Source organism: Wolffia australiana, chromosome 9 (genome assembly GCF_029677425.1).
Source record: "Wolffia australiana isolate 7733 chromosome 9, ASM2967742v1".
Lineage (NCBI taxonomy): Eukaryota > Viridiplantae > Streptophyta > Magnoliopsida > Alismatales > Araceae > Wolffia > Wolffia australiana.
Genome location: NC_135843.1, coordinates 18,065,691 through 18,088,728, shown reverse-complemented (window position 1 = coordinate 18,088,728; position 23,038 = coordinate 18,065,691). Strand labels below are relative to the sequence as shown.

At 35.0% G+C, this 23,038-nt stretch overlaps 1 protein-coding gene, 1 non-coding gene and 1 pseudogene across 2 annotated transcripts; 1 reads left to right on the top strand and 2 right to left on the bottom strand.

The window, feature by feature from the left end:
- Positions 1-10,453: 10,453 nt before the first annotated feature.
- LOC144707814 (GPI-anchored protein LLG2-like) lies at positions 10,454-13,242 on the bottom strand. Its single transcript, XM_078581060.1, has 3 exons — positions 13,082-13,242; positions 12,955-13,011; positions 10,454-10,889 (listed from the first exon to the last, which is right to left on the bottom strand). Exons 1-3 carry the CDS (start codon positions 13,164-13,166, stop codon positions 10,522-10,524), a joined length of 510 nt encoding a protein of 169 aa, XP_078437186.1. The 5' UTR covers positions 13,167-13,242; the 3' UTR covers positions 10,454-10,521.
- On the bottom strand, positions 11,644-11,755 carry LOC144708177 (5S ribosomal RNA; annotated as a pseudogene).
- A 9,370-nt stretch (positions 13,243-22,612) lies between the features above and the next one.
- LOC144708131 (small nucleolar RNA Z223) lies at positions 22,613-22,707 on the top strand. The gene has a single exon (XR_013582671.1). It is a non-coding gene; the product is annotated as a small nucleolar RNA Z223 (small nucleolar RNA).
- Positions 22,708-23,038: the final 331 nt, after the last annotated feature.

Sequence of the window (23,038 nt, the reverse complement as noted above, 5' to 3'; positions counted from 1 at the left end):
AATTATTATCAGTTGATATAAGTTAGATTTTGACTGCATTTGATCATATCCATTGGTAGTTGACATCAATTGACATTTGATACACGATTTGTGACTTGAAAGTGGAAAAACAGAATTTAGGAGAAAATTAGGGTTAGGAGAAAAGTTGACTTAAGGTCAACAAAGATATTGTCAGTATATTGCTTTTCAGGGAAGTGCACTAACAGGAGAAAGGTCACATTCACTTGAACACGGGATGGTGGCCTGAGACGTGAGGACTTCGTCAGCACAGAGTGGATTGAGGAGAGGCTCAGAATGTTGCTGGAAGCTGAGAAGGCACTCGATTGAGGTCGAGGAAGGCGTCGGCACCGAGCAAGTGTTTTTAGTGTGTGATTACTTGAGATCAGTGCGAGTGATTGTACATCGTGAACAGTTTTTCTCACTTTGCATTTGCCGAAGTGATTAGTGGAGTCAGGGCAACTCCTCGGGCGAGGCACGGCTGCAGTAAGGGCACATTAGTGCCCCGAAGCAGGGTAAAAATTTATTGTCCCTTGAGTGAAGTAAGAGAGAGTTAAACAAGAAATCTATATAAATAAAAGAATTAGAACTAATTCACCCCCTCTTAGTTCAACAGATTTCATCATAATTCACTAAGTTCTTCCATGTATTCATGGACTTCATTATTAGCATCACACTTGTGTTATAATGAATATGTTATATTAATGAACATGGAACCAGATGTGGAGTATGTGATTGGCTTGTCGGCCACATATATTTTCATCAGACCATACCTTAAGTCATCCTAGGAGCATCAAGTGGATGAGGGATAATATGTACACGGTGCCCAATGAGCAACATGTTCCATGAGTGAGTCAATACGCACTTTTTTATATCTTATAGAGCATGAGGTATAGCTTGGCACCCTACGTGTTGGACACTCAACCCATCGATTGGGTTAAATCGATCTAAAGTTAATTAATCTATATGATGATATAGTTAACTAATTTGGAAGGCCAATAAAGGTTATTGCTCCATTGGATTCATTAACGAGACTAATACAAGGGCCTAGAGGGTCACCTGCAAATTGTCTTTGGACGACAGAAGATACACTTAAGTTTTGGAGGGTTTATGAAAAATATCCACTTAGTATAAATAGTGGAAGGCCTTGAACAAAATTCACCTTGTCTAGACTTGTTCAGGAGCCTTCCTCTTCTTCTCCCTTCTCCCCATGACTCTTCTCCATTCTCGATGCGATCGAGATGGCATAACGATGATGACAGAGATTGTACAGAGCTTGTCAATGAGAAAGAGGAGATCCAACATGCCAAGGCTTGCGTGGATATTTCTAGAAGCTCCACACTTTACAAGCTAGACTCGTCTTGCTCTGAGACCCAATAAATCACAAATGAGATCTATGGACAGGCACTTCATTCAATGATTTTAATGATGCTTTTCTGATTCTGTTACATCTCTTCTGCTCCATGGAATCCTCGTCTTCATCGAGATCTAGGCCTGTAAAACCCAAAGAGAAATTATTATTATTATTATTATTATTATTATTATTTTCATTTTTAGACTTATGATGGGCTACATGCACTAACAAGGACGACGGGCCCCTCGATTGGTGAATCAGAAAGGAGAAAAAAGGTGAAATGGCCACCAGAATAGGTGAGTGATATGACAAGGGTGTAAAAACTTTTGGGGGTTCATAGGTGTGATTTAATTGCAGATGTTCACAACTTATCACATGAGATCCAATGCCCCGAAGCAAACATATCATCCATGCCCTTGGCCATTGATAATTCCAAAATTACAATCTATACTTGTCATTAATGTTTTTGAGATTATTCAATAAAAAAATAAACATCTACTCACTTAGTAATTTTATCTAGTGATGACTTCATATTGTATCCACATGAAACAATGTCTTAGGATTTAATATTCGTAATATAGTGGAAATCGAGAGGACATGAGATACATACTAAGTATGAAATCAGGCAATGAAAAAATGAGACAGAGATGGTTATATTGAGGGGAGAAGAGTAGTTCAGATATAGTAATAATTTGGATTCGAGAAGGCCGAGTGAACGCCAGAATGAATAATGATGATGCAAAGGGTGATGGGAATGAGGTAGAGAATGAGTCAAACACAGAAATGGATGAGTAATTATTGATTAAAAAAATGATGTGAAGGTGATAAGACATGTTTTACACAATGTGTGGAGGTGATGTGTTGGCAAAATGTGGTAGTGAAATCAATTTAAGACACCAATGATGTCAAGAAAGAACAATGTAAGTCGAATATGCTCATTGTAGATCCTTATTCTCTGTTAGGATCATGGTGATTTGGGTGTGAAAGTAAGATCCCCATCTTCTCTGTTTCTTCTTCCCACACACCCGTAACACTAAGAACATATTTGATAGATCTCTAAAACTCACTATCTTTCAATCAGACTACACGAGTAGGAAGACGGTTTAAGGATGCTTTTGACAGTGATCGTTGCCTCTATTTATAGATTGTATGGTAGGGATGAAAAGAGGGGATGAAGAGCATTTATTTCAGCTCAATCCAACCTCTGGATCTTCAGATATCACGCTTTGAAGTTGGAGCAATTCTACCCTACCATTTTTTTCTCCTCGTCATGGATGTAGACGCTTCCTCTTTTTCTATTTTTGGTTCAGTTGTCCAATCATCAGATATTAACAATTAGTGTTATTACCTCATATTCCACAATTTCACACTTCAAGAACGCCACATGTACCTGCAACTAGAAGGACAAAATTTTCTTTTTGACTCTTATTTAATCTTGATGTGGTGACATTCCCCCTGTGCCATGTCACATTCTCTTTCCTCTTCCTCTCTTTCCTAATGAATGACACGCTGACATGTGTCATTCATATCAGAAAGAGGTTAGATTCCCTGATGATTGTATGACATAGCGCGTGTTTCTGTGGACCACGTCAGATTTATATCTTTTTTTATGAACCGCCACGTTATAAGTGTGTGCCATGCTTATTGCCACACTTTTTGACTTTTCTTTTTGCACTTTTTTATTATTTTTTTCTTGATCTAAGAATTGCATTTATTGCGATTTAAACCCTTCTTTTTAAAATTTTAATGTGCATCAGATATGAGATAATGATTGTCTGATTATGGTATCATAATTTGTGATGTCATAATTGTGCCTTTCTGATTGATTAGTGCACCTAATCATAGCAGATACTCATGATTGGTCGCTATTCAACAAATCGAATGGCATCATGTGGCAGGCGCATATTCAAGCCAAAAAATATATTAATAAATCATTATAAAATAAATAATAAGTCATAAAGATATAATAAGTATATATCGACTAAGGAAATCTCATATCTCCATGAAAATAAGGTCAAATTTTCATAAAAATATAGTCCGAATTAGAAAATTTAGTTCTTTAAGAATATGATGTCAGAAAATAATAATATCATTAAATTCCTTTAAGATGTGATTAAATCCAAGAAAATAATAATATCACTATAAAAATATTTTTAATAATTTCAAGGTTGTTAACACACACTTTAAATTCTTTTAATGCATAATCGAGTGTAAACTTCCCATAGTTAACTAAATAATTTACGTGTTATCAGCTGTCATCCTCCTTCGACTAGACAGAAATTTCCAGCCAAGGGGGAACCACTGCCGGTGATCTGATGGCCTGGGAGGAGCCTAAAGGCTGATCCACTACATAGATGACAATGGGAGGTCCATCCAAAGCCTTTTAAAAGACCTTGATGGGCCCCTCATTGCCATATTTTGATCTCGATCCACGACTACAGCAGGAGAACCTTCCGATGTTGGGGCAAGCAAGAGGAGGGACAGGATAACCCTCTGACTATTCCCAACACTCAGGATGGTTCCAGATGAGCTCCAGGTCATAACCATAGCATGACAAAATGGAGGAGGGCTGTTGAGATGCATGCCAAATGGCACCCCCATCCCTAGCCGATTGAATCATTGCACTATGGTGGTGTTCTAAAACCACTTTGGTAGAAATTTTCCTTTGGGTCTTTGTTTCAATGTTAGCATTGATATCTATCCAATGGAAAATCTGATTTTCAATTTTGTTTCATAATTGGCCTCTTTGAGCCATTTTCATGAACACCTACGGGGCATCGATTGCCCCCGATTTATCTTATTTTTCTTATGTTTTACTTTATAAAAAACACTAAATGTAGTTATTCCATGTATAAAATTATGTAAACTGCATTTTAATTACTCGAAGATATTCATAAAAAATAATATAAATATGTTCCTACATTCCTCTTAGTTAATCTTCTTACTACTTCTGTCTTATCACAATCTTTCTCTCCATATACCTAGTTAATTAAAGCCTTTTAAATATTAAAGTATATCATCTTTCTAATCACTTAGGTTCTCTAAAATTAGATGATACCAATATTCCCATCTATCTCCCTTCAGCTATCATCATATAGAAATCATTATATTACATTATCTGTATATAACTAAATAATATGTCATTACTATACGTATATATATCCTATCTTGCACATAACCTAGTAGTAATTAAAATAAATAACCTTTATATATTTTCCTAATATTAGGATCTCATTATTTTTTCTAGCTTAATTAGTTTATATAACTCTTTTACTCCTTATCTTAAGATATCCCTACATTATAATATTATAAATAAAATGCATTATTTACTTAACATATCTAATATTCATAAAAAATTCAATCCTAAGAAATGATATAATTAAAACCCCATATTATAACTATCTTACCTCTTCGTTTGACTTATTCTCCATATCACTACTTCATATTATGTATTATTATATGAAATCCTAAATTATCCATTACCCTAACTCAAGTATTAGATTCACCTCTAAAATCCAGATCCTGTGGAGACGACCTCACTCCTACTATACATATTTGAGTGAGTTTTCTATAATTAGTTTTTTTATCTGACATAAGCAAATTAAATTTACAATGACACTAAAAATAACAACACAATTAGCCTATATCAATACTCCACATGAGTATTGGCCCACAGGTAGAGAGTCAGTGGTATGCAGGAGGTGGGACTAGGTGATGGATTTGTTGTAGTCATTTCTTGGCTCATCACATGATATCATGTACAGTCATGGGCAAGCATGAAAAAAAGAAGAATTTTTATCTTTCCAAATCTCCTTTGCAGACGATAGTGATGTGTAGCTAAGGTCTAAGCTTATATTGTGTTGACGAGTTAAAGGTTATGTCAAAATACTCTAGTAGTATTTAAGTAGTGGAGGGACTTTTTACTGGATGCTGATGTACAATAAATTGTTGCCAAAATCCTATAGTGACCTCACTATGAAAAAAGTGGTGTTCCATAGTCTCAATCTATAGAGAGTTGGGGCAACAATAACAATTGAGATACTTAAATAGTTGATAATGGGATTTTAAAGATTTTATGATGTATGGGATGGAATTATAAAAGTATGCTCCCTTTGGTTTTATACTAGTTAATGGGTGTAGGCTATTGGAACATATTTTGGGTTAAATTTTCTATTTTTATTACTGAAATGATTTTTCTACCCAAACATGGTAATGACATTTTACACTTTAAAATGATCTTTAAAAATAGTATTATTTGATGTGAAGTAATTTTTTATGTTTGAGACTTATGCAATAATATTTCTATACTTCCCTCAGTTTATAACAATTATAGGGTGAGAAAAGACAGTCCACATATAGGTAGCTATTCAAGAAATAAGAATTCAAAAAGTTCACAGAAGTTTTTATAAAACTTGATTTTTCTATTCATTGCACAAAAGGATAAATGTCTTTCAAATAATTGTTTATAACTTTACATGTAATCGTATATATCTTGGTTAAAATTAAATCACCGTGGTTTTTTGGTGGCATCTTGTATTGCATGGAGTGCAGAACTGCCACAAGTATGTGTGGACTTGTGTACCCAGTCAGATATTACATAGAGGAATCCTAAACATAGCCAAAAATTTTCTAAGTGTATAGAGAATCCTTTGAAAAAGATTTAGGTCAAAAGAAATTAGAATAACTTTGAATGGAGATAGAAAACTATTATCAGAGAAACTTATAATTTAATATTGATCAATTATGGCTAATGTCATATTGGCCGATTATGACTTTTAATACACAGTGTCATAGTGGGACTTTCCTCAATGATTGGCAGTTTAGTAATTGATGGAAAACTATATGAATCCAATCATGACATACAAAGGAGAGAGATAAAGTATTACTAGACCCCAAAAATAAATGCATTTAATATTTCTATAAAAATATGTTCTGAGTCTTAAATTAATTTCTCAATGAATCCATGTCAGATACATCTGTTAAAATGCCCAAATAATTATAAAAAGTTCCAAGCTTTCCAAAATTTTACATATCAATAAATGAATAAGCATTCGGTTCTCACAAATACATGAATAAACACTATATTACATCATATGAATAAATATCTGATTTCTATTATATTATTTACAACATAAATAAGTATTTAAATAAGTCACCAACTACATAATACGTACATGAAAGATTTACCCTTGTAATTTGATATTGTATTCCGATAGTTCTATCATCTTGACCATTGATGTAAGATATGTTGATAGTTATGAACTGAATTTGACGTTCAAAGCTCTTACCTATGCTTTTCACTTTATCCTAAAAGATAAATATATTAATAATTACAAAGATACTATGTACTAAATCTCATTTTTTCACCCCCAAGTTGATTTTTTTATATGCTAGAATTAATTATGAGATGCTATCAGGATGGAACACAGATTGAACGCTCATTTACTAAATTCAGAATGCTTTGAACAATGTTGAAAATTTTCATTGAGAGATTTAAGAAATAGTGCATAACTTTAAGGTTCATCAAACAATAAGGGGATGTATCAATTTCCTTTCCCTCTATCTTCAACTTAGATACCTAACTGACTTATTTTTTTCACCTAATATTTCTCTGCAGGCACTATGTCCTATACTAAAGGAATCAACCATAATTCTTCTTCAGAATTTTTTCTGTTGGAGCTTCAATTGAAAAGCACTAATAGCCAAAATATTTATTTTTTTGTGGGAGGGGATCCAAACCTCTATTATCCCAGTCCTGTATTAAAATAGTTTCCCACCCCTCCCTCCTTTTATTCTTTCTATTTTATTTGAGTATTCATACTTAGTAGGTAGATATTAACTCAATCTTAACCATTCTTGGTTGATAATTAAACAGAGAAAATTAAGAAATCTGAAAGAATATATAATTAGAAAATATTAAGTCAAATCCTTGGCACAAAAACCAATATACAATACCAAATAACCTGTGAAAATATTGAAAGTACTTATCTTATAATTTATCTAATTATTGTGAACCTTTAATTACAAAAGGGAAATCGTAATTTGAAATGTTTGGAAAATAAAATTTCAATTATTCCAGATCATGACATAGTAAATTTACAAGTCGCCAAGAAATAAGCTATCCATACAATAAAATTAATCCAAAATCAATCAAAATATCGTTCTTAATAATTTTAAAATAATGTATAGCTTTTAGTGTTTTATGCCATGATTACAATATCATTGGTAACATTATCAATGATTAATTTTTTTCAGAGGTATATCAATGTATGTTTTTTTATGCCAAAATAACAAGAAAACATAAGGTTGCATCAGTTTCTAAATCCTCTCGTCGAAATATATGTTCCCTTTATTTATTTAAAATATAATATAGTATGATAAAACAAGTTGTATGATGTGTGTACCATACAATATTGTCACATTTAAGATTCAAAACAGTGTGAGACTTGGTTGAAAATCTCAAGAAAATTTCATTAGCTATTGCTAAAATATGTATTCCTAATATTAATGTGACAAAATAGGTATATCAAAATTGCAATTGTGAAAGACTATTTATTAGAACATTTCCACTTGAAAAGGTTAAAATGTTTTAAAAAATCCATGGAAAGAATATATGGAGTCATGAATTCAGGTCTATGAAGTATGTGTTTGAGAGTGCATGTATAATTTTTCAACATAATAAATGGTAAAACCAATCAATTCCTTTGTTTATATGGTTACTTCATAAATAGTGAGATTCTTTATATAGACTGGAGCTCTTTATCCTATCCCATTTGATCAATGTTTTGGTCATTTGTACAGTTTGCACTTTTTTGCTCTACCCTAGAATTATATTGTAATAGGTCTTTTCACAATGAGAGATATCCATACAGTGGCAACATTTGAGTATGGAAGTTTCTTAGGTAGCTGACCCTGTTAGTCCATTATTTCAAGAATAGGAGTATAATACTTTTGGTTTCTTAAATACCATTTCCCCGCTTAATGGATAACATGTTGCTAACATTGGAGAATTAACTTTCATCTCAATTTAAGGTGATTGGATTTGCACCAACAAAATCAATAGAGAATAAATTTATACACAATCAATAGAGGGATATGAGAATATTTTTAATTTTTTTTTAAGTAGAAAATATTATTTTTCATTTTTTTGACTCTCTTATGTTAACTGTGAGATTATCACAAAATGAACTTTAGAATATACCAACTTGTAGCTGAAGGAAATTGTGTAACTTAAATTTATTAATCTGGCACTTTTGGCACGTTTATGTTTAGAGATTTTTATCCATCTAGGTGAATAATATTTTCATACAAACCTCAATCCATTATGGGTAGCTAGGGATTACCTGTCCCGATACCAATATGGGATTATGGAATCGGGACGGATGCTGTACTGGATACCGAAAATTAAATTTTTGGTATCCGTTTTTTTCTGATCTCTGATTATCGGATATCGGTTGCTATAGTACCGATATCGTATATCGGTATCCGTCTAGATGTCGTCATCCGTCTTAGTCTCACGTGGAGGATGACTATGTCAGATATCGGACTTGGATATCAGATTTTGATATCAAACTTAGAAAGGTTATATAAATATATAATTTAATCGTCATAGTGCAACAGTTTTGAGAGAATATACGTTGACCAGCAGTTTAGCAGTGAGCTTTCTAAATTACAAAGTAGCTCATTTAATATATACCTCTCAAACTTTTTGTTTTCTTCCATATGAGATAGCAGGATTTAGAGTTTAACATATTCTCCCATATGGAAGAAAACATAAATTTTGAGCTGTATTTACTAAACGAGATACTAATATATTTAACCTATATATTTATCACGCCTTAAATGAGGTAATAATATAGTAATCATTTATTAAAATATTATTAAAATATTTAATATATATCCTACCTCAAATATTATGTTTTCTTCCATATGGGACAATAGGATTTGGAGTTTAATGTTGAATTCCGAATCATGTTATCCCATATGGAAGAAAACAAAAAGTTTGAAAGCTATATATCATCCGATATCCAGATTATCAGACACCGTCCCCTTTTTTCCGGATATCGGGTATCAGATGTCCTATACCAGATATCGTACGGATATCGGACACAATCATAGGTAGCTTAATACTTTATGATAAACCATATAATGGGCACTCATGCCTCATTTTTGGACTGGGGGACAAATTTTTTTGACTTAAAGAAGATATATATTCATTTATTCATTGCCAAAAATAGAATGAACCCCATTTATTTTTTAACACAAACGGAAAGAGAAGGCAAGGAGATGCCGTCTATTTGTTTAAAATGATAGACATGACTCGAACATATTCCATATGGCATTAAGTGATCAAAACAAGACATAAGAAATTTGGAACTCATCATATTTTACTATTACCATTATACCAACCTCTATGACTGTAACAATAGATTTTTACTGATTGTAGATATCATTTCGAGGATGATAGGACTTGGTAAAGTTTTCAGCAATTTTGTTGATATGTATTGAGAGGAATTCCTGAAGAAAAATGTTCTAACAAATCCAGCATAAGTAATACCCCACCTTTTCTATTTAAGGTAAATATAATGGCATGAATAAACAATGTTGAAATGATCACGAACTTGTGTGACAAGTAATTCTAAATTATCATGTCATTACGACAAAAAGTGAAGGCTATCTTAAAGTACACATTATTTCTGTCAATTCATGCTATCTGGCGTAAATATGCATTAGGGGTAATCAGAAAACAAGATACTTAATTCATACTATTATCAAATTTGTGATTTTCAAGATTTTTCCTAGTGCTTCATAAAGCTTTCCAAATATAAAATCAAATCATAGGTAAATTCAAATTTTCCCTCCCTCTGTTTGTGGGTTTAAATCGAGATATCATCAATCAGCAGTTATTGTTTTAAAACCATATCTCTACCCAGGCTGATTGCCATGAATGATATAAGATGATCAGCTCATATGAACTCTCTTGAATCGAGATATCCTCAATCAGCATTTATTGTTTTAAAACCATATCTCTACCCAGGCTGATTGCCATGAATGATATAACATGATCAGCTCATATGAACTCTCTTGAAATTCCAAACACGGTTTGTGATAGGCCAAGTAAATTTGAATTAAAAAATGAGAAAACGTTATTCTTACCATGCATACAGCCTTCAATAGAAGACAAAGAGCAGCCATAAAGGGATAACAGCAGAAATGAAGGTTAGAGAGGCAGTTAAGGCTGGAGATGCAGAGATGTTGTTTCCTTGGCCGGAAGCAGTTGAGTTCACTTGATTGCATTCTAAACCTCTTTTGGAGCCCACACATGTGTTAGCGAAGAGGCCCGCCGGGTAGTTACCGTTCAGGTTAATGTAGCTGAACATGGTGGAGGCACAAGTGTTGGTGGGATCGTTCAACACATCGGCATAGGGGCAGGCAAACTTCACGAAAGCAGGACAGCACAGCTCTGGCGGGTATCTCGGGCCCTTGCACTCGGAGGTGAGGACGGTGTAATTCATGAACTCAAACGATATCGGGCAGTCTGCGTTGAATGGCAAATGTTCAGTTGATTGAAACAAGAGATCTTAACAGGGCACATCCCAGTTTGCTGGGTCATCCACAGAATGATAAATTCAATAATTATAGATTTTTTTTCAAATTTTGAACTGTGATCACTATAGATCCGGATTGTCCCGGACGAGGATGAAGGACGGGACGGGATGGATTTCGTCCCGTCCTACATCCGATGTTAGCTCAGGTACGAAGGACAGGATGGTTTTTCGTCCACCGACAAAAAAGCCGTCCCATCCAATAATCTCAGGACGGTTTTTCGTCCCGTCCAGTCCTGCCGGGACGAATTTTCGTCCTGAACAAAAAAAACCCATTTTATTTTTTTATTATAGATTCTTCTAAGTATTTTAAGGGAAATATGGAGGAGAGAGAATGCAAATGGACATATGTACAATTAATTCTGAGCGGCGTCAGTTTGCACACGCGAAAAAACACAAGGACCTTGATGCAAATTGTCATAGAAAGGCCACATGTTGAGATCTCAACCGTCGGATGTGAATCCGGCGGTTTTTCGTCCACATCCGTCCCATTCATCGTCCGATACATCCGGACGGACAGTTTTTTCGTCCCACGGGACGAAAACCGTCCCGTCCAGTGGCCCCCGGGACGAATTTTCATCCCGAAATTCGTCCGTATCCTCGGAAGGGACGATGTTTTCGTCCCGGGACGAAAAAATCGTCCCGTCCGCGTCCCTGATCTATAGTGATCACTTGCCCATGCAGTGGTCACCAACGAGGACTTCCCAGGCGGTCACCCATCCTGGTACTGCTCTCGTCCAAGCACACTTAACTTCGGAGTTCTAATGGGATCCTGTACACTAGTGTGCTGATACTAGTGTAGTTCAATAATTATAGATGGTGCTCAGAGTCCCTGGGACACAAATAAAACAGTGATCATGTTGGTGCCTTGACAAATGAGTAGGGCTTGCCATCTATGCGATCGAGGATGATGAAGGTGGCATGCTTGTTATCGTTTTGTCATTTGTCATTGTTCTCTCGTCACTCTCTCTACTTTTACTCTTTCAGATGACAAGGGGGGATGACAAGTCATCATCATCCATGTTATTTTCTTGTTTCTTAGATGATGATGATGATGATGATGATTTTGCCCACATCATTCTGAAAACCCTATCTGAGAGATTGAACAGGGGATGAATAAACTGATCGTTCATGCATAAGATAACAATGATCAGCCAGGAGAAACGATATTTTTTGAAGCAGGGTGGAAGCTGACTTCGTTCTGTCACGTGTTATGGGTGCATATGTGATGGGTAATGAGTGGATGTTTAATCTTTTCCAGTTTCCACAAGAATTCTGCGGAAATTTGAATGGAAAAATTTGGGGAGAATTTTAATTTGATTTGAATTGCTCAACAAAATGAAACCTGAAGCAGAGTACAGAGAAGGAGGAGAAGTTGATTAATTCTATTTTAGATTGCGTGTGTGATTGATAAGGAAGGGCCAAAAGAGAATGGCGACCAAGTCAAACAGAGAAAAGTAAAGACCAAAGTCACAATTGGAAACAAAGGTGCGGAGGTCAATCCTTTTTTGCTTTGACCATAAATTGAAAAGAAAACTGTTAAAATACGGTAGAAATTTGAGACTTGTCTGCAGGACGAAAATAGAAATAACTGAGTAGAAATATCATGATGGCCTGAAACAACAGAGAAGATCTTATAAAATTGAGGGAGAAAAGAGAAATAAGAGGAGATTACGGTTTAAGATTCCGTAAATAGTCCGAATCGATCATCTGCCAGGGATAGAAATTTGTAGAGAGAGCTGGGAAGGGTTATTAGCTGATTGCTGAAATTAGAGTATTGATCTTCATCGAAATGAGAGATTTAGAGGATTATTAGATGATTTTTCCGTTTCAAAAAACGATCAAAAGGGATCAAATTCAACAAAATTCGGCGCCGGAAATGAAGGAAATTTGAGAATCCAAAGCAAGGTGGAAGCCAATTCGAAGAAAAAACTCGGAATCCAAGCGTTGAAGAGACAGGACAAAATCAAAATCGAGAGAAATGGAAATTCTACTCACTCGTTTTTGCCTGGAGGAGAGTCCTCGATCTGGGCATGCTTGAAACCAGAGCACCCTCTGAAAGCCAAGAGAGAAAGATTAGAAATTGCGCAGACGAACGGATCAAAGAGCGAGAAAAGAGACTCACCGGAGATGAACCCGCTGGCCACGGCGGCACCGCCAGCGCAAGCCCAGATCACGATCATGATCATCGCCATAGCCATCCGACCCATCCTTTTTCTCTCTTCCCCTCTCTCTATCTCTCTCTAGGCAAAACGCACAGAATGGAAATATGTGCAAAAAAAGGAGAGAGAGATGATATATAGAAAAGGGAGGTTAGAGAGAGAGATGACAGCTGTACCGCCTATGATAAGCGTTATTTTTTTGACTTTGACCGGGGTCTTTACTGGGCCTAAGCCCATTTACATTTGTTTGGGTTGAGATGAAGACCCACACACCTATCCATATGTATATTTCTATTATATCCATTCATCTATCTATCTATATCCATATTTCTTCATATCCATTCATCCATCTATCTATATGCATATTTCTTTATATCCATTCATCCATCTATCTATATGGATATTTCTTCATATCCATTCATCCATCTATCTATATGGATATTTCTTCATATCCATTCATCCATCTATCTATATGGATATTTCTTCATATCCATTCATCCATCTATCTATATGTATGTTTCTTTATATCCATTCATCCATCTATATGTATATTTCTTTATATCCATTCGTCCATCTATCTATATGTATATTTCTTTATATCCATTCATCCATCTATATGTATATTTCTTTATATCCATTCGTCCATCTCTCTATATGTATATTTCTTTATTTCCATTGATTCATCTATGTATATGCATATTTCTTTATATCCATTTATCCATCTATCTATATGCATATTTCTTTATATCCATTTATCCATCTATCTATATGCATATTTCTTTATATCCATTCATCCATCTATCTATATGTATATTTCTTTATATCGATTCATCCTTCTATCTATATGTATATTTCTTTATATCCATCCATCCATCTATTTATATTGTATATTTCTTAATATCCATTCATTCATCTATCTGTATGCATATTTCTTTATATCCATTCATCCATCTATATATATGGATATTTCTTCATAATCATTCATCCATCTATCTATATGTGCAGTATTTTTGTTCTGCAGTCACAGGGCATTTCACCCTGCCATGAATTGTGGGATCAACATGGCTTGTAGGGTTTAGATCAAATCTGGATTGGATAATTTTTTGATTGAATGATGTCGGCTGCTCGTACCGTGATGATCATTCGATTTTTGATTGGCGATTTGGATTGTCGGTTTGAATTTTGGACGGGAATTTTAACTGACCTTAGCTCAAAGTATGGTTTTATTTTTTGATGTAGGTGGATTTTATCAGTGTGGCCACAACGGTGATGGCTGACACCAGGATGTGGTGGCATTTTATATGAAATTTCAAGTCTATAGAATAAATCACTTTGAATTATTCTACCATACTTCTGTTTAGTTAGTACCCTTGCGGATAGAATTCAGGTCTAGTCCAAATCTGTATAAAAAGTCTTTCATACGCTTCTCTCTTACCTTCTTCTATATACATGTATATATCAATGGGGACAATAGGATCGATAATGGCTGTTGTGAAAGACGGTTTTAGTAATATATATATATATATATATATATATATATATATATATATATATATATTAAGCGTAGTAAAAAAATTTAGGTTGTAGTGTTGATTAAAGATGTTTACTTCAATTTAAACTTTTGCAGATTGATAAAAAATGGTCATCCATGGAAATTGGGTACCATAGGAAGATTTATTTGGTTGATCATTTGTCGATTGCAATGGAATAGCAGTGACTTTTTAAGCACATAACTAATATCAGAGTCCAACATGAACAAAAAATAGTTTTATCATAAAGTGAGATTAGAGTGATATTAGTCAACCTACAAAGATTCATTTGGTTGATCATTTGTAAATTTTATTGGAGTCATTGACTTAATAGATACATACTTTCCGGGTAGAGCATAAAGTGATAAGCCAACAGAAAAACAAGAATTTCAAGAATAAAGTCATTTCATAATGATAATGGATATCCTAGGAATAGTCATTTGTTTGATTATTTCTCAATTTTAATGGAAGAGCGAGTGTAAATCATAGAGAAATAATCTAACTGAAAAAACAAGAATTCCAATAATGTAAAGTGAGAGTAAAACAGTATGGGGCCATCTAGGAATATTCCGTTGGTCGGTCTTATGAAGATTTAAATAGAAGACCCACTGACATCATTAGGACATTTGTATTGTCAGGGTCAATTATAAAGAGAAACTCAAACAGGGAACCAAGGTTTCAAACATAACGTAGGATTTTTCAATGTACTTCTAGAGCAGTGATTATATATGGTATATTGGCCGATAAGATTAAAAATTGACTAAAATACTCATTAAAGGACCATAGAAAACAAGCTTTTTTTGATTGAGCACCAAGGAAAATTGAAATATCTGGTAGATAATAAGTTGAGATGTTCCCTTCGTCGACACTTCTTCAGTTTCCACAACCAGTTAGCAGATGTGATGTAGAACAAGACAAGTGACAGCAGTACAGCAAAAATATGATGCACAATTGAAATATTGGGCATAAGATAGTTTTTAATTATGCCCAGAATGCTTGCTCCATCAGGTTTATCAGCCTCCACGGGAAAAAAAATATTCAAATTATATAAAATATTAGCTCATATTCGTTCCCATTGGAGCCAAAAACATTCAAAGTAATAGTCTAATACATGGCTTGTAATGAGAATATAGGGACATCAAGAGTAGAAGAAGAAGAGATGGTGGCTTACTTCTCTGAAAGTCAACAGAAAGAATTTTGAACTTAGAAAAAGAGCAAGAATGTTCCTTAAAAATATTTTTTGAGGGTGGGGGGGGGGGGGGGACTGGCTAATATTTATTTGTTCCACAATTTTTTGCTTGGATTGGTATTGGTGCATCTTGTTTTATAATTTTTTTTATTTTCAAAAATGTTACCTTGATAAGTCCCTTAGGTAAAGTTAATGAGAGATCATCCATCCCAAATTCCTCATGGCAGACTTGATCGTGGAGTTCCTTCTCCCAATATCAACTTCGGGAAGCCCAGTGGATGGTAATTTCCTTATTAAAGGTATTTTACTTCCTCTTCCTTATCACTTGGTTTTTTTCTTCTTCCTTTCTTTCTCTAGGATTTGACTTCATCCACCAAGTGATGATGAATCATCATTGTAATCAAAGAGGCTCCATATGTTCATCATCATTCATCAATGTCTGAGCTATGATAAACATTAAATCATCTCATCTTCGACATTATTTCCATCCAGCTTCCAAGGAACATCATTATAGTTTACAGCATCATCCATATACTCAATTAGTCATTATCATTGTTTTTTGTCCAAGCTAACCTGTTTTTGGTCTTGCTCTCAATGAGAGATTAATGGAGGGTTTCTCTATATCTATCGTACATGCGCTCAATTATGGACTCATTTATAGGTTTAAATTAGCCATTTCACATCATTAAGTTCATGAAAATAACTTACATTTTACTCAATATAGTGTAACAGTATGTCCACTATGAGAGAAATAAGTGATGATGGTAATTTGTTTTAAGAGAGATAAACATTGCATAATATATAGTTTTATAATAAGGAAGCCACATTTGTGTTCAAATGTTGAATTGGTTCTAAACTTGCCTTCAATGTGATGTGTACCTTAACCTACTGGATAATAACTTTCATCAATTTTAGAGTCCCTTGTCTCCTCCTAGCTGAAATATGGAAGGCTCATTTAGCAAAAAAGTAGTGGTCATCTTTGTGGTCAATATCACAATGCGGGAAATATCACACATAATGATGAATTTTCTACGATATTGAGGATTAATGATCACCACCTTTATAGACATATCTATCATTCACTATGATAACATCAAATATGTAGTGATAAATTATATTTATGATTTTTTTTACTATTTTTATCAATATATGCATAACAGTTATCACTTATTCATGTTGAAAATGAAATTAACACTCAATTTTTTAATTTTTTCTAACTAGTTTGGTTTAATGATTTAATAACAAACCCCACTTGGTTATCTTGAATCAAGTGGTTTTTCTCATGATTTCTTTGGAGTTTCATTGTATGAAAGGAATTAGTTGATGAGAATATAAATGATATATCAGTGAGGATGAGGTGAGGGAGCAAGAACACAATGAAGCTCATTATAGAGTAGGCCCATCTGGATCCCTCAGGGAGATTAATCCATACTAAAGGAGGGGCATATTTTCAAGGAAAAACTCAAGTGCAGTTGTTGCTTCTTTCTCGTAAAAGGGGCCTGAAAATTGACTGGACAGATTGTTAAGTCCTGGCCACACATTCAAGGTTTCTCACATTGAGAATATGGGATCCCTATTTATACACCTTTTCTGTTCCATGTTGTAAAAATCCTTGAATTTCTGTCCCACACTCTATTTTGGCACCCTTGACTGTAGTAGTGTTTCTTGGATCCAAGCTGTTTGAGTGTCACGTTGAGTGAAAAAGGGAACTAGATCATCAGATTTGGAGGAAACTAAAGAAGAGTGCATCAATAATTTATTAGAATATATTTGTGGCTCAACATGATCCTGACAAGGCAAAATACAATATCTGCACTTCTGAAAATCTGTAGCACACATATTCTATTGATTGTGGCAGAAGAAGAATATGCTATAGAGGATTTTGTCAGAAAAAGTGTGTTAGAGGATCTTGTGGGTCTCCAGGTACTTTTTTTGCAGATCTTGTCCACTTCTAGAAGTATCTATTTATGGGGCCACCAATTGCTAATAGCTTGAGGAAAAGGGCTTATGGGCTACATCATACTAGGATGTCAATTAAATGAAACTAAGAGTCATTTATCTGGAAGTCTAGAAGATACTACAATGAGGCTCTAGGCCATGATTGAATGTGTTGTCTTGAGTCGCACAAATTTATGGCCATGATCAAAGTTGTTAATGATTGGTGTCATTTAATCATTAAAATAAAATTGCTACGGCATCGCTAATAGCGATGCCATAATGCTATCAAATACTAGCTTTTCTTTAAAATCACAAGAAAGACGTGGACGAATAGAAAAAAAATACTTGATTTTTTTGCAATAAATGCGATGCTAAAGTGGCAAAAAAAAGTGTAATTAAAATATTCACTGTATTATACTTTGAAAAGTTAAGGTTTGTGGCAGTTAAACGTGGGCCTCACATGAGAAAATTTTATTGCATTTTATTTATTTTCAGGGATAGTTGGTAGCATGAAAATGGGGCACACATAATGCCATGTGATGTGGCACACAGAAACACATCTCCGCGTCACACGGTCAATATTTATTTAGCCTTTACATTTTTGTCTTTTTCACACACGAACATGTAGTGTGCCCTAAGTTGTCAATCACAAGTAACATGTAAAAACTTAGGCCAGTTATCACATTCTATGTATGTGCGGTTTAATATAAAAAATATGAAATGCAGCATAGCAGCGACAAGGACAACAAGAGAGAAATATTTGAATGAAATCAACACTAAGGAATTCCAACTTCAAGGCTTGATATACGATAACAAACATTTTAGTAGGCTAATATGACCATAATTACATAATTATTTGCATTCATTTATTCTATATGTGCGTTATCAACCCTAAAATGATTAAATATATTTATTGAATTTTAAATATTTTAATGGCTTTTATGATTTCAAAATCTGAAATAACATAATTTTCAAATTTGTATATATTTTTCACGATTTTTTTGGTATTATAATTGAAAAGATATCATTTTTAATTTCATATATATGTATATATTACTTTTGAATTAATGTCTATTTTTTGAATTATTTAATGTCTATTTGACTTTTTTGACTTCCAAAGTTGGAGGAGAGAGAAAATGGGATGGCTGAGTATGAGTCAAATCAGTTCATGAGTAAATGTTTATAAATTATTATGGATTAATTCAAATATAAACGTCAAATTAACACCCTAAAATTTGAGTCCATCAATATTTTAAAATCTAGAAGGGCGATCGAGCTGAAATTTTGAGTGTATCTTTGTCTTTCTCTCTTCCATGCATCCATATGATTGGATCTATAAAGTAAGTCTCCAAACTTTATAAAAAGTATTTTTAATCTCGCTTCCTCACCGAGATGCATATTGAAAGAGAGGTTTTGAAGGTCCATGAATGGTTTTTTTTCGTATCTTGAGTGCTTGGAGAAGGTCAATAAAGAAGTGGGAATGGTGGCCTGCATTAGGGATCAAAGATTAGCCTCCCTCCCTACATTGATCCATTTTCAACACATTCACTTGGGTATATCAATACCATTTTTCTCAACACCATCACCTTCATCTATCACACTCCATCATCATCCATCACAAACTATCATATATGTCACACATCATCTACATCGTCACAATCTCATCTAGTATTTTCTCCTCCCTTTAAAGCATACACCGTAACCGTTATCTTCTCCCATCTACATCTTCACTCATCTCCTACATCCACCATCTCTCCCTACCTCTTTGTCTCACTTCAGTCCCTTTCATCCTAATTGCATCATCTCACCCATGTCTCATCTTTGTATCGTCACACCCTAGTTAGGTACTTAATATCTACCATCTCATCTCTTCATTTCCCTCGTGTCACAACATCTAACTCCGCAAGTGTCCCTGCTTGTCCTACCCGAAGAACTTTTTACAAATAAGAAAATCCCAAAGGTGTGTTCCATACGGAGATGATCCATACTCATCCAGTATCTCGAAATTTACACGAGTATTGGTAGATTTTTTCATTAAACTCAAATAAATAACAACGTAACTTTTACCCACAACTTCAGTGGGTTAGTGGATTAGTAGGTTAGTGGGTGATTGGATTTTGATTTTTGATCATTCCTCTTGTTCTTTTCCCTCTAGTGACTTCTTCCTCTCTACTTCTCTCTTTTCTCAACATCTATATAGTGGGGTTCTGTCTCACTGCCCACACATCGTTCTATCACCAATTTTCAAGTACCTTCATTTCTCTTACTCATTATACACCCTTAATTTTATTTTATAAATAATTTGAGTTAAAAAAATCACATGTTATTTATCTTTTGTTTTATTGTTTTTTGTGGATCATATATTTCTTTGAACACATGTTTTAGGATGCGCGGCATGAGGAATTTCTTATGTGAATGTGATGCCTATTCTCCACCCTATATCCTTGTTGATTTTTCTTCTACTATTTCTCTCCAGTGGTTTCTATTTTCCTCTTTGTATTTGTCTGCTCCACTTCTCCTTTGTCACTGGGAGATTAGTGGAGGATTTATATACACATGACTCACAAGCAAAGGTCATATGAGTTGGGTGCTTGATTTTTGATGACCTCACACAAGTGGCAAACTATTTTCTGATATTCTTTATTACACCTATATATTCATTATTGTAAACACTGGGGCTTGCTCATTTACTCTAACTTATGATTAAGTATGCCAGAGAAACAAACATAGATTTAGAATGATGCATAATTGGAGGTTGAGAGAGGGGGCAAGGAAAAAAATGGAGGTAGAAAAAGTAATACGAGAGAGAGAGAGAGTATAGGTGAGCGAGTGGGAGGGAAAAAATATGAGGGATAAACTGGAGAGAGAAAATTAATGTTGAAAGTAGAAGTCCTTAGACATAGACAAGGAACGTATAGGATAAAAACCATTGAATAATGAGATGAGCGAGATATGTGAATGAGTGATGACAGACTGTAGAGAAAACATAAGGTAAAAATACATATGTGAAAAAGAAGTATAGAGGTTTAAAAAGAGATGTGAGAAAAAATTACAAGAGGCAGAAAGGGACAATGTTGATATAACCTGGGGACAAGGTAGAGACAAGGTAGGGTGTATGGAAGCTGCAAGTAATATTATAGAGATGAGAGAATATATTGATAAAAGATAAATGGGAAGATAAAAGTGAGAGGAATTGATACATGTATAAAGAGAGACTGGCGAGATGAGAGTGAAAAATTTTGTGGCAACAAGCGAAGTGAGAGGGATAAGAGAGAAAATTACAGAGGTAGAAATATAGAAGGGAACAAAAATTAAAGCTAGAAAGAGAGATGGGAGAAAAAATGTCAGACCTATATACATTTATATAGAGAGAGTGTGTGTGCGAGTGAGATTAAGAGAGAGAGAGATAGTGAGTGAGACAGAGAGAGAAAGAGTGAGGGGAGGGAGAGAGAAAGTCAGTGAGTGAGACAGAGAGAGGAGTGATGGAGACAGAGAGAGAAAGTCAGTGAGAGAGAGAGGAAGAGTGAGGGAGGGGGAGGGAGAGAGAGAGAGACAGAGAGAGAAAGAGTGAGGGAGACGGAGGGAGAGAGAGAGAGAGAGAGAGAGAAAGAAAAGAGAGAGAGAGAAAGAGAGAGAGAGAAAGAGAGAGAGAGAGAGAGAGAGAGAGAGAGAGAGAGAGAGAGAGAGAAAGAGAGAGAGAGAGAGAGAGAGAGAGAGAGAGAGAGAGAGAGAGAGAGAGAGAGAGAGAGAGAGAGAGAGAGAGAGAGAGAGAGAGAGAGAGAGAGAGAGAGAGAGAGAGAGAGAGAGAGAGAGAGAGAGAGAGAGAGAGAGAGAGAGAGAGAGAGAGAGAGAGAGAGAGAGAGAGAGAGAGAGAGAGAGACAGAGAGACAGAGAGACAGAGAGACAGAGAGACAGAGAGACAGAGAGACAGAGAGACAGAGAGACAGAGAGACAGAGAGACAGAGAGACGGAGAGAGAGAGAGACAGAGAGAGAGAGAGAGAGGGAGAGAGGGAGAGCGAGAGAGGGAGGGAGAGAGAGAGAGGGAAAGAGGGAGGGAGAGAGAGAGAGAGTGAGTGAGTCAGGGACACTTTCTTTAACAAAGCCACGTACTGGGCCTTAAATTTATTCGCATGTTAGTGCTGAGATCAGACCCAAAACTCCAATAAATTTCTGGCCGTAAGATCTTCATCCAACGGATTAAAACGTTTCCTTCTGCATATATATATTCTCCGAGCCCCTCTCAGTGATTATGCAGGGTAAAATCAGCGACGCCTCCTCTCACTTTCCTCTCCGCAGAACTTCCTTCCCTTCCAATCGAAGCGGGCTTCAATTAAGTTTCAATCTTCTTCATATGTTCTTCGCCTCCTCCCCCAAATTCTTCTAGATGTGTTTTGAATGCCTGGATCTTACTTTTATGAGCTATTTGATGTATTGGGTCGACTTAGATCTCTACCCTCTTCTACATTTTAAAATTCATGAACTGGGTTGTTTTTACATTGTTTTCTTACATTGACTCGATTTGGATTTCTGCCCTTTTTACACCTTTGAGCTTCATGGATGTATTTTTATCAATGGAGCTCAGTCATGGGGGCGACATGAGCTAATGGCGCGGTTACGTGGAGGTCATTCGATTGTTCCGTGGATGCGCCTCTAATTACCGCCGCTATATTCTGTTTAATTCTGTTTAAGTTGAATTTGATTTTGATTTTGGTCTGATTCAGTTGGCTGTGATTGCTCTGGATCGACTTACTGATTATCATTTTATGATGAGAACCGGTTAATTTTCAATCGATGAGCCGACTTATTTATCAATTTTTTTGACAACTTTTTATGATTGATGCGGCTATGATGATCAACTCTCAGCTTCAATATGCCAGTTCTGCTTCAGAGAATTCGTGATAGAAGAAGCTGCCCATTTTATCTGAGCCACTAACACCGCAATAATTGCATTTATTTAAAGTTATTAAGTTACTGCTTCTGAACTGTCAAGGATTTCAATTACCGGATATAATATGATTTTTTCATATACCACAATATGCCCAACTTTGTGCACAATGCTGAAGTTATTTTGGCAATTTTTACTCGGTTTTTACGGATATCAGTGAGATACTGTCAATAAGATGAAGTAATTTGAACAGATATAGAAATTGCATTAGTGCAGGAATATTGAGGGGCTCTTTTGAGTTGTCTGCCTAAGACTGATTCTTGACTAAAAAAGACAATTAATTGTACTTAAATGAGTAGAATGAAGAGAAACATGTCG

Bases quoted from the DNA above. Each gene is read 5' to 3' on its own strand.
- LOC144707814 (XM_078581060.1), bottom strand. From the start codon at position 13,166: ATGGGTCGGATGGCTATGGCGATGATCATGATCGTGATCTGGGCTTGC. The intron at 13,012-13,081 runs GTGAGTCTCTTT...CTTGGCTTTCAG, and splicing joins GGCCAGCGGGTTCATCTCCG to AGGGTGCTCTGGTTTCAAGC. The intron at 10,890-12,954 runs GTGAGTAGAATT...CATTCAACGCAG, and splicing joins TCTCCTCCAGGCAAAAACGA to ACTGCCCGATATCGTTTGAG.